We start from the raw sequence: 12,010 nt of genomic DNA, 5'->3' as shown, positions 1-12,010 counted from the left end.
CAGTACCAAACTTTTAGGCTATCTTCAGAAGACTCTCCTGATTAAACCACCCAGGTTTAGTGAAGTTTGGTTCAGGAAGCCCAAAGTTATGGACCCTCAAAAGGGTAGCCCCATCTACCATTAGCTCCCATTGGAAACAATGGAGGATGGAGCACCCCTTTTGGGGGTCCATAACTTTGGACCCCCTGAACCAACCTTCACCAAACCTGGGTGGTATCAGCAGGAGACTATCCTTATGATACCACCTAGGTTTAGTGAAGTTTGGTTCAGGAAGCCCAAAGTTATGGACCCTCAAAAGGGTAGCCCCGTTTACTATTAGCTCCCATTGGAAATAATGGAGTATGGGGTCACCCATTTTGGGGGTCCATAGCTTTGGACCCCCTGAACCAAACTGCACCAAACTTGGCTGGTATTATCAGGAGAGTCACCTGACAATAGTCTGAAAGTTTGGTGCTGCTAGCCTAAAAACTGCGCCCCCTGCAGGCCAAACATGGGAAAAACCCTGAAAAATAGAAAAAGCCACTAACGAACCTGCAATTTTTGCGCCCACCACAAGGTGGCGCCCGAGGCACTTGTCCCCGGATGTCCCCATGGTAGCTACGCCTCTGCTCTTAACCTCCTACGCCACTGCTGCTCCTGTGGGGTTAGCACTATCTGTAGGCTATCAAGAAGAGAAGAAACTTTGTGCTTAAGCAATCTTAGAACCAGAGAGTTGGAAGAGACCCCGAGGGCCATCAAGTCCAACCCCCTGCCATGCAGGAACACACAATCCAAGCGCTCCTGACAGATGGCCATCCAGCCTCTCTTTAAAAACCTCCAAAGAAGGAGACGCCACCACACTCCGAGGCAGAGCATTCCACAGCCGAACAGCCCTTGCTGTCAGGAAGCTGTTCCTGATGTTTAGGTGGAATCTCTTTTCCTTCACCTTGAACCCATGACTCCTGGTCCTAGTCTCTGGAGCAGCAGAAAACAAGCTTGCTCCCTCACCAACATGACATCCCTTCCAATATCTAAACATGGCTATCATGTCACCTCTTAACTTTCTCTTCACCAAACTGAACATCCCCAGCTCCCTAAGTCTCTCCTCGTAGGGCATGGATTCCAGACCTTTCATCATTTTGGTTGCCCTCCTCTGGACATGTAGACTTGTGGGGGGACACTGCCGAGATGAAGGCACTGTGCCTTTAAAACTGAACGACAAAGGAACCGGGCAAAGCAGTGGGATCAGGGTGTAACCAGTTTGGCAAACAACAGTCACCGAAGGGAGTGTTTTGAGTCACTGTCGCTTGGACAGGGTGGGTGAGCTGAAGACTGTCAATAATGTGTGTGTGTGGGGTGTGTGTGTGTGTGTGGCGGAGAATCGTCCACCTGGGTCTTAGTCCCAACTTCTGTGCCCGTTTGGGAGGCACATGGAAATCAGAGAAGCCACGCCTCCCGTCTGGCTTTTCCCAAAGAGTTGTGCCTCGAGAGGTGAAACCAGATTTCCACCTGCCTGACTCCCGGCCACCTGCTTACCTGTGTCCACTAAACATCAGCCGGAAGATCTCAGAGCATAACTGTACTTTCAGGGTGGAGCGCAGAGCTATCGGGTGTGGGTGGGTGAGTGAGTCACCGTCTGGCAACGGGGAGGGACAGCGTGACAAGCCCTTTGTGTTCTACCGAGGGGACACACTCAGCCTCCTAAGGTTTTTGGAATCTAGGTTCGCTGTGAGCTATAAACCTTCCGCTCCGTTTCCAGATGCCGTGAGCCAGACAGGTTTTGGGTTTGCTGCCGTGAGGTACGTTTCGGGCACACGAGGAGATTATTGAGATCACCGAGGTTGGATTAATATATAAACAACCGTGACAGATGCAGGTGGGGAGTTGTTGGTCTGAAGCGGCAGGAAAAAAACGCCACAGTCCGGTGGCACCTTTCAGTCCGGCAAAGTTTTATTCTTGTTATAAGCTGTCACGTGCATGAAGGAGAGTTCACACACAAGATCTTATACCGCGCGTAAAACTTTGTTGGTCTTACAGGGGCCGCTGGACTCAAATGTTTTTCATACAAACAACTCAGAAGGTTTATTTATTTAGAGGGCTGGTTTTAAAGGAACAAACCAGCAGCCCAGGTCTCCAGGCGGACAAAAGGAGAAACCTGTCCAGGGCACAGAAATTTAAACTGGCGATGACTTCAGAGAATAGTTAAGACTTTTCTGCAATGTTTATAGGCACAAACAGACTTCTATTGACGAGTTGTTTGGTGGGATCCTCTCTCGCACACAGGATTCCACCTGTGCCAGCTTGTCTTTACCCCAGATTGTTTAGCGGACTAAACGGGACAAGCTCTGCTCATCCCCAGAGACAGGCATAACAACTGAGCAGCAGTGGCGTAGGAGGTTAAGAGCTCGTGTATCTAATCTGGAGGAACCGGGTTTGATTCCCAGCTCTGCCGCCTGAGCTGTGGAGGCTGATCTGGGGAATTCAGATTAGCCTGTGCACTCCGACGCACGCCAGCTGGGTGACCTTGGGCTAGTCACAGCTTCTCGGAGCTCTCTCAGCCCCACCTACCTCACAGGGCGTTTGTTGTGAGGGGGGAAGGGCAAGGAGATTGTCAGCCCCTTTGAGTCTCCTGCAGGGGAGAAAGGGGGGATAGAAATCCAAACTCTTCTTCTTCTTCTTCTTCTCTCCCAGAGATAGAGCTTAACCACTCTGCCACACTGCCAGGCAGAGCTACCCTACACTCGGTCTACTCTTTTCCCTGACCCTGATTCGAACTCAGCTTTCTCTCTCTCTCTCCTATGTTCCCCCCAGAATTTCACCCCTCACTTTAAAGGCGATTGGTAAGCAGCAGCGCTCCTGCGGGCTCACCTGAGAGGTTGGCTTTCCCTTCAGGGGCGGGACGGCCTCCTGTCCATCACAGAGAGCAAGAATACACAAGGGCTCTACTCACAGCATAATCTGCCTCCCTCTGCCTTCCTGCGGTTCTTTTCGGAGGAGAGGAGGCAAGATGAGCATTTGCTCAGAATCGAAACAAAACGGAAGCAACTTGCAAACGGTGAGTTCCAGCCGCGAAGGCTACTGACTTTCCCAAAGTTACTGGAGAAAATGGAATCTCCCTGAACCTCAAGTTGGTTTCAATTAAGGCTTTGGGGTGTGGGCAGAGGTGGGATCCAGCCGGTTCTCACCAGTTCCCGAGAGTGGGTTGCTAATCATTTGTGTGTGCCGAGAGGGGGTTACTCATGGGGTCCGCTTTTCCGTCTCCACGCCCTCGCCTCCCCGAGAGGCATCCTGCCTTTGAACGTGAAGGTTCCATATAGCAATTGCGACTAATAATGTCACTCCCTGAACTGGGTTCATCCCTTTCAGGTACTGCCATTCATGGATTCTCAGCCTTTCGTGCCTTTTATCTCGCCAGCCTCTATCAAAGAACCTGTGTGTTTCACCATTGCTGTGCTCAGATTTGTGAGTTGGGGCATTTTCTATAATGTGATGATGATTTAGAAATGACCTGGTGCAGAAAAAAATTTTTGGGGTCGTGGTGGGGTGGCTACCAGAGGTGGGATCCAGCAGGTTCTCACCAGTTCCCGAGAGTGGGTTGCTAATTATTTGTGTGTGCCGAGAGGGGGTTACTAATCGGGTCCGCTTTTCCGTTAGAAATTCCATTAGGTCCCAAAATCATCAAGTCCTGTTGTTTCCTATGCGGTTGGTTAGCGAAGTAGAAAACGGGATCATTCTCCCTGTTGGGCTGTTTTAAAAACATGTTTTAGAAATATGGTCAAGTTCCTGGTTTAAGGAAAGTGTCCTTCTTTTGATTTCTAGAAACAAAATTAAGTATTTGAAAGTATTAAGTATTTGACAGGCAGTCAATTAGAGGAGAAGTAGTTGTTTCTGTTGGCAGTAGACAATAGGACTTGCTATAATGCGTTTAAATTATGGACAGAAAGATACCAGCTGGAAATTAGGAACTTTTTTTTTCAGTAAGAGTTTTTTACAGTAACAGAGAAATTATTAATGCCCCGCCCCCGGAATGCCCGGCCATGCCCCCGTCGTGCCCCGCCCAGCCCCATTGGCGCTACGCCACTGTTTGAATCCCACCACCATGGGAACCTGTTACTAAAATTTTTGGATCCCACCACTGGGTGGGGACTTGGGTGGGGTGTTTCCTTTTTTTTTGCTCGTTCACCTTGTTATGCATGCAAACCTGAATGAATCCAACCACGGGTGTATCAACACTGCAAACTAATTTTTGTGAAGAGGATGATGCTGTCTGGATTCCCTGTAAAAACTAAGAACAAATGATAGTTTCCCCCTAAACTAAAACACTAACGTAGAAGCTGTCTTTGTATGGTGGAACACCTGATCGCGGACCTGAAATGACATTCAAGCTGTACTTAAAATATCATAGATTCGGCTGTGTCGGTCTGCATTAGATTTGAGGTGACATGTAACTCAGGGAGTGAGGCAGAGGTGGGATCCAGCAGGTTCTCACCAGTTCCTGAGAGTGGGTTACTAATCATTAGTGTGTGCCGAGAGGGGGTTACTAATTGGGTCCGCTTTTCCGTCTCCACGCCCTCGCCTCCCCGAGAGGCCCACTGCCTTTGAACGTGAAGGTTCCATATAGCCATTGCGACTAATAATGTCACTCCCTGAACTGGGTTAATCCCTTTCAGGTACTGCCATTCATGGATTCTCAGCCTTTTGTGCCTTTTATCTCGCCAGTCTCTATCAAAGAACCTGTGTGTTTCACCATTGCTGTGTTCAGATTTGTGAGTTGGGGCATTTTCTATAATGCGATGATGATTTAGAAATGACCTGGTGCAAAAAAAATTTCTGGGGTCGTGGTGGGGTGGCTGCCCGGGGGGGGGGGGCATCCAACTCAGGTTTTGCCCAGGGCTCAGGTTTGCCCAGGTACGCCTCTGCCCCCTTTGCTGAGGGGGGGGGGCTGGCGAGGGAACCTGTTACTAAAATTTTTGGATCCCACCACTGGAGCGGGGTGATATGTACTGCCACTTGAACATTTCAGGCAGAGAAGCTCTGCTCAGTAGGATGCCTGTTGATCTGTACAGCCAGCCCGGAGCCCTGCTGAGCAAAAGCTCCACCTGGCCCTGCCCATTTTTGTAAAACACTTAGTGGGCGTCAGAAAGTAAAAAAACAGAAAGTAAACAAACTTTCTTTCCCGCTATCTATCCCGCTATCTATCCCGCTATCTATCCCGCTATCTATCCTGCTTTCTTTCCCGCTATCTATCCCGCTATCTATCCCTCTATCTATCCCGCTTTCTTTCCCGCTAGCAGTCGCAAATCGTAGCGCTAAATGTCGGCGGGGAGCTGTTCACAACCACGTTGAGCACTTTGAAGAAACATCCTCATTCCAAGCTGGCCGAGATGTTCGCCCAGGACCAGCCAAAACCGCCAATGGACTCCACGGGGAGGTACTTCATAGATCGGCCCGGGACTTATTTTAAGTACATTTTGGAATACCTGCGCAGCGACCAGGTGCCCACACAGTGCATCCAGGACGTATACAAGGAAGCCTTGTTCTATGACATCGAGCCGTTGATCAAAGAGTTGGAAGACTCCCCGCAGATCTTTGGCGAGCAGGTAGCCAGGAAACAGTTCCTCTCCCAGGTGCCCCTCTACACGGAGAATATCGAACTCATGGTCCGCATTGCGCGGGCCGAGGCGATGGCCTCCCGCCAGTCCAGCCTCATGGTGTGTGTGGTGAAGACGGACGAAGACTTCGCCAAGTGTCAAGATGTCCTCGCCAGCCTGGACGCGAACAAGAAGCTAGTGGTCAAGTTTGGCCCCTGGAAGGCCTCACCAAGTATCCTTGACTTACTGGACTGCATCAAGATGGACTTGGAAGCCAAAGGCTACACGATCTCCTTCCAGGTCTTCGCGCCGGAGAAGGGCTTCCGCTTCTCGGCCAATTATTACTTCTATAAATTTTTCTTCACTTGGTGGTAAGGGAAAGGTGGTGGCTTGGTCCCTTTTTATCACTGGTGGATTCTGCACAACAGAAATATCACGCCCTGCAGACGGTTTTAAAAGATCCATCTGGGCATTTTGTGTTTAGAGCCAGCATGGTGAAGTGGTTAAGAGCAGGTGCACTCTAATCTGGAGAACCGGGTTTGACTCCCCACTCTGCCGCTTGAGCTGTGGAGGCTTATCTGGTGGACCGGATTAGCTTGTGCACTCCAACACATGCCAGCTGGGTGGCCTTGGGCTAGTCATGGTTCTTTGGAGTTCTCTAAGCCCCACCCACTTCACAGGGTGTTTGTTGTGGGGGGGAGGGAAAGGCGATTGTAAGCCAACTTGAATCTCCTTATAGGAGAGAAAAGGGGGATATAAATTCAAATCCAAACTCTTCCCACAACACAAGTGCGGCAAGCCAAAATGGATCTTTCTTCCCGCCAGCTGCATGGAGTGCTTGTCAGTTTCACAGTTGCGCCCGCCAGTTTCTGTGCCGCTGCGGAGATTCTCCGTGCTTCTGCCATTTGATGGTTTCCTACAAAGGTTTCCACTGCTTGCCACTCATCAGGGCGATTTCGCTGTAAAAAGAAGATGAATAAAGTTTGCTTTGCCTAGAGATCATGCGCATGTGCCAGTTTTGTTTTCAGGGGGATGTCTGTGAAGCTATGGTGACACAAATATATGCATACTAGTGGGCCCGGCCATGCGTTGCTGTGGCTGAGTCTGGTGAAGTGGAAAAGAAAGAAAAGGGGAAGCGAACGGTTCGAACATGTGTCATTGCACAATGCTTGCAAGGGAGGGGAGAGGCAAGGGGCCCCTCGCTCCCCTCCCTCTCTCCCGTTCCCTTGCATGGCAACCCTGCAGGTCCCTCCCTAACGTTCCCCTTCCTCTGCTACGGTGGGTGGGCCATGTGCAGGTGGCTGGTCCTGTCCCTTTCACTCCCTTCCGTTGCAGGTGAATTATCTAGCGTAAAACACGCTGAGAGGCATGAGCTACGTTGTGTTCAAATTTCAGAGAGTTTGGTCCAGCAAACCCCCGGACCCTCCCTCACCTTCCCCTTCCTCCACTAGGGTGGGTGGGCCATGTCCAGATCTTTTTCACTCCAGATGGCAGCAGTTTTCAAAGAAGGCATGGTTGGTTCCCCTGTATCAGAGGGTGTTGCTTTGATGGCCAGCAGATGGTGCTGTTGCGGAACAGAACTGTGGTTCCAACTGTCACAGGTGTGGCATGTACACAATAACTGGCACAGTTGTGACATGTACACAACAGGAGGTGTGGAAACAGTATGGAAACCTGGCCGCACGCGAATGCGATGTGTGAAAATTTCAAAGCAATCGGTCCATTAGTTTGGAAGATTACCTGTCAGCAGAAAAACGCAGTGATAGATTTTTATATATATAGATAGATTGCAGTTTCCCTAGTCATGTCACCATATCTTTGCAGACAACTCCCTAAAAACAAAAAAGGGAAAATGACACATTCACGGGATCGCTACACAAAACAAGCTTTATTCATTTACTTTTTACAGCAAAACTGTGCGCTGATGTCCTGCAAGCACAGCCAACCTCAGTGGGGAATCCTCATGGAGAACCTGAAGGCAGAACACAAAATGGCGGGTACAAGTGGTGAAAATAAAAGGAAGAGATTTGGTGTTCACTCAGCAGGCAGGGAACATTGTCAACCTGGGTTCGGGGGAACAGATGGGTAGTTTAGGGATTTTTGAAAAACCTGGGTTGAGAGAAAAAAAAACGGGTTTAAGTTGTTTTGGGGAAGAGAGCTGTGTGAAGTTCTCCCCCCATATGCTTTTTATAATGTCCTCAGGATGTTATATTTACGTTGTGCGGAATCCACCACTGTCTTTCCATCTGTATGGAAATGATTTGATGGATGGAATTTGTTGGAAGTCTGACTGATTTGGGGGAGGATGAATCTCTTGCTCTGTGTCTGATTGGCAATGACTTTGAGGGATATGCCGCTTAGTTTCAGACCTCAGGTTATTTGTTCTGTAAGAATAAGATCCAATAGCCCAGGGGTCTGCAACCTGTGGCTCTCCAGATGTTCATGGACTACAGTTGGCCATGCTGGCAGGGGCTGATGGGATTTGTAGTCTACGAACATCTGGAGAGCCACAGGTTGCAGACCCCTGCAATAGCCAATTCATGGACAATTGGAAATCCTGATAGAATATCTAGATCAAACAAAAAAAAGATGACCGGTGGTTTTGAAGGTTAAGGATTGTTAAAGCAAGATCCAATAGAGAAAAGTGAGATTTTTTTTAAAAAAAATCAATTATGTGAAAGATTTAATTTTATTTTGATATTTAATGGCAAGTGCTGACAGTTTAACATTCAAGGTTAATATTCATTGCAGAAGAAACTGGAGGTCTCTATGAAATAACAACTTTATAATTTGGCCAACTTTTCTCTGTTTTAGAGTTTGACTTTAAAGTATGAATAAATAAACTGAAACTAAAAAAAGTTACTTGCTCTGTAAGGTCCATTTGCATTTCTAATACAAACCTTTGCATGGCTTCGTGCAAGAGGCAAGCACGGGCCCCCTGGATGTAGTATTGCAGATGCTGCTTTGAGATGCAGGCAGAGGTGGGATCCAGCAGGTTCTCACAGGTTCCCGAGAGTAGGTTACTAATTATTTGTGTGTGCCGAGAGGGGGTTACTCATTGGTGATTTTGCCACGTGATTTTTGCCTTAGTTACGCCCCTCCTCTCAGCAGTAGCGCGCAGAACTTGAAGCAGTCTAGCAGGAGGTGCACCGGCGTGCGTGGCAGCCTGCGCCTGCGTGCATTCGTTTCCCGCCCTAAGGACCGGCGCAGCGGCTGACAATCGCCGCACAGCCCCGCCCCAGGAAATCGCCCCCCCCCCCCCCCCCCCCGCCCCCAAAATGCCTGGCCACGCCCCCGTTGTGCCCCTCCCAGCCCCATTGGCGCTACGCCACAGTTTGAATCCCACCACCATGGGAACCTGTTACTAAAATTTTTGGATCCCACCACTGCTCTACTTATATGAGCTCATGCCGCCCCAGAACTTGTTTCTGTTTCCAAATGTTAGTCCTCAGGTGATATCTTTTTAAAAACATTTACGCAGTGTCTTTCCACAACTGTAACCAAATTCTGTGCCTACGATTTTATATGCTTTGATGTAAATGTTAGCCTCAGCATTAAAAAAAACATGAATTAAACACTGGATTTAACTTTCCTGAGCTTTTTAAAATGAAAAAAAATATTCTGCCTCCAGCCTTGTGTGTGTGTGTGTGCGTGTTTCTGAATTTAGAAGCAATTCTCATACAATATAAACCTGCCACAAGGGCATCTCCGCAAAGTGGCAGAAATCCAACAGGAACAGAAGACAAATTTATTTTATACCGATATTAAAAATCAGTCTGTTATTTTTGCTGTCCATGTTTATTTATCGTTACTTCATTTACAACCACTTTTCTTGCTATTGAGGATCCAAAGAAGCTAACATGCTTTTCTTTCCTCCATTTTATCCTCGCAGCAACTGTTTAAAACAAGTATTTTAGAACTAATGATATGTATTGTTTTTAGATCTAATTTATGTATATTGCCTATACCAGGGGTAGGGAACCTGCGGCTCGAGAGCCGCATGCGGCTCTTCTGCCCTTGCACTGCGGCTCCACAAGCCGAGCCGCCAGCTTCATCCTTGCCTGCCCTGCAGGCAGCAGGGCAGGCGCACCAACTGCCCACAGATGGCTGGGCCGCGCCGCAGGTTCCCCTCTCGTTCGCCTCGTTGGAGTGGGGCGGGCACTTTCCCGGCGGACGGCGAGGCCGAGCCACCGGCTTCATCCTTGCCCACCCTGCAGGCAGCAGGGCGAGCGCACCAATTGCCTGCGGCCATCTGGGCAGTGCCGCGGGCTTTCCTTCTCGCCCACCCCGTTGGAGTGGGGCGGGCGCTTTCCCAGCGGCCGGCAAGGCCAAGCCGCTGGCCCCATCCTTGCCCGCCCTGCAGGCAGCAGGGCGGGCGCATCCATGCGCTTCTCAGAATGAGTGGAGTAAAAGGTTTAAAAAAACCAATATATACAGTGTTATCTTTATTTTAAATGTCAAAAATTATTTGCGGGCTCCAAGTGTTTTCTTTTCCCGTGGAAAACGGGTCCAAATGGCTCTTTGAGTGTTAAAGGTTCCCTACCCCTGGCCTATACTGTTGGTTTGAACCATATTTGTAAGCTTCTCTGAGCCAGCCCTGGTCAGGAATTGGGCGGGGTATAACTTTAATAAAATTAAAATAAATAAAAACTCTGCTTTCCCCACACTACACCCCCAAATCTCCAGGGATTTCCCATTCCTGAGTTGGCAACCCTAAACACTGGTGGAAAATCAAGAAGAAGAAGAAGAGTTTGGATTTATATCCCCCCTTTCTCTCCTGCAGGAGACTCAAAGGGGCTTACAATCTCCTTGCCCTTCCCCCCTCACAACAAACACCCTGTGAGGTAGGTGGGGCTGAGAGAGCTCCAGAAAGCTGTGACTAGCCCAAGGTCACCCAGCTGGCGTGTGTGGGAGTGCACAGGCTAATCTGAATTCCCCAGATAAGCCTCCACAGCTCAGGTGGCAGAGCTGGGAATCAAACCCGGTTCCTCCAGATCAGAGTGCACCTGCCCTTAGCCACCACGCAACATGCAAAAGTAAACCATGATCCTATTTCTTTTCTGTTCTTTTTGGTTGTTTGTTTGTAACATCCAACCTGAGGAAGAGTTCTGGTGAACTCAACTGCCTGCACACTATTTTTTGTGGTTGGTCGGACTTGGTCCTAATACAAGGAATTATAGGGATGTGGGGGTTTTTTGGATTTGGATTTTGGACCAGTATGACTGCCAACATGTTTTGCAACTGACAAATCTCTGATCAAGCATACGGTAATGTAGTTGTGTAACAGGAACGAAAGGATTTCTTATTTTATCTCCATGTAACCCTCCCTTATAGTTAGTAAACTCATTTATAAAAAGCAACTGAGAATCTGGAGTGCTGTGGGGTTTCTGGGCTGTATGGCCGTGTTCCAGTAGCATTTTCTCCTGACGTTTCACCTGCATCTGAAGATCCTCTGAAGATGCCAGCCACGGATGCAGGCGAAACGTCAGGAGAAAATGCTGCTAGAACACGGCCATACAGCCCGGAAACCCCACAACACTCCAGTGATTCCGTCCGTGAAAGACTTCGACAATAAACTGAGAATCTGTCTCTTCTGTTCTACTCTGCTAATACATATATGTATACCCGACAAAAACAACAACAAAAAGGGTACCGTTGCCAACCCCCAGGGGTAGGGCTGGAAATCTCCAGGAATTACAGCAGATCTCCATGCTACAGAGATCAGTCCCCCTTGAGACTGCTTTGGAGCATAGGTGTCAAACTCACGGCCCTCCAGATGTTATGGACTACAGTTCTCATCATCCCCTGCCCGCATCATGCTGGCAGGGGATGATGGGAACTGTAGTCCATAACATCTGGAGGGCCGTGAGTTTGACACCTATGCTTTGGAGGATGGATTATATGGCATTATAACTTGCTGAACCTCCCCCCCCACCAAATCTCCAGGAATGTTACAACCTATAGTTGGCAACCCTTTAAAAACCTAGATCATTATGAATGGGAGTCATGCTCACTCTTCCTCTCCTCCTACTTGCTCAGATGGCTTTCACAAGAAGCCACCCAAAAGAATTAGTGCAATTGGAATTTTTACACGGACCCCTATTTATTTCCTTGACTCCCGATCCGCAACATAAGGTGACAAAGGTAAATGTGGTCCCCTGTGCAAGCAGCGGGTCATTGCTGACCCATTGGGTGACATCACATAATGACATTTACTGGCAAACTGTGTTTATGGGATGGTTTGCCATTACCTTCCCCAGTCACCTCCACTTTACCTCCAGCAAGCTGGGTTCGCATTTTATGCACCTGGGGAGGATGGGAGGCTGAATCAACCTCGGGACAACGGTCTGAAACCGACTTCCTTTGGAATCGAACTCACGGTCCAACCTGAGCTTCGACTGAAGTACCGCCGCTTACCGCTCTGCGCAGACAGGCATGTG

The 12,010-nt window shown here is 48.8% G+C and overlaps 1 protein-coding gene across 3 annotated transcripts; it reads left to right on the top strand.

The window, feature by feature from the left end:
- Positions 1–1,661: 1,661 nt before the first annotated feature.
- KCTD14 (potassium channel tetramerization domain containing 14) lies at positions 1,662–6,100 on the top strand. 3 transcript variants are annotated; one of them, XM_048495335.1, is made up of 3 exons: positions 1,662–1,778; positions 2,791–3,034; positions 5,271–6,100. In XM_048495335.1, the coding sequence occupies exons 2-3, from the start codon at positions 2,987–2,989 to the stop codon at positions 5,943–5,945; spliced, it is 723 nt and encodes a 240-aa protein (XP_048351292.1). In that variant the 5' UTR covers positions 1,662–1,778; positions 2,791–2,986; the 3' UTR covers positions 5,946–6,100. The 3 variants fall into 3 exon arrangements, with proteins under 3 accessions (XP_048351292.1, XP_048351295.1, XP_048351294.1); XM_048495338.1 differs by lacking the exon at positions 1,662–1,778 and having other exon boundaries at positions 2,756–3,034; positions 5,274–6,100; XM_048495337.1 differs by lacking the exon at positions 1,662–1,778 and having other exon boundaries at positions 2,756–3,034.
- Positions 6,101–12,010: the final 5,910 nt, after the last annotated feature.

The sequence above is a fragment of the Sphaerodactylus townsendi genome, linkage group LG04 (assembly GCF_021028975.2).
Source record: "Sphaerodactylus townsendi isolate TG3544 linkage group LG04, MPM_Stown_v2.3, whole genome shotgun sequence".
NCBI lineage: Eukaryota > Metazoa > Chordata > Lepidosauria > Squamata > Sphaerodactylidae > Sphaerodactylus > Sphaerodactylus townsendi.
The sequence above is the reverse complement of the archived record's forward strand: the minus strand, read 5'-3'. Positions and strand labels throughout refer to the sequence as shown.

What these genes read in the sequence shown, in the direction of transcription:
- KCTD14 (XM_048495335.1), top strand. Translation starts at nt 2,987, where the DNA reads ATGAGCATTTGCTCAGAATCGAAACAAAACGGAAGCAACTTGCAAACG. An exon ending in ACGGAAGCAACTTGCAAACG is followed by an intron (nt 3,035 to 5,270) that starts GTGAGTTCCAGC and finishes CTTTCCCGCTAG; the next exon opens with CAGTCGCAAATCGTAGCGCT.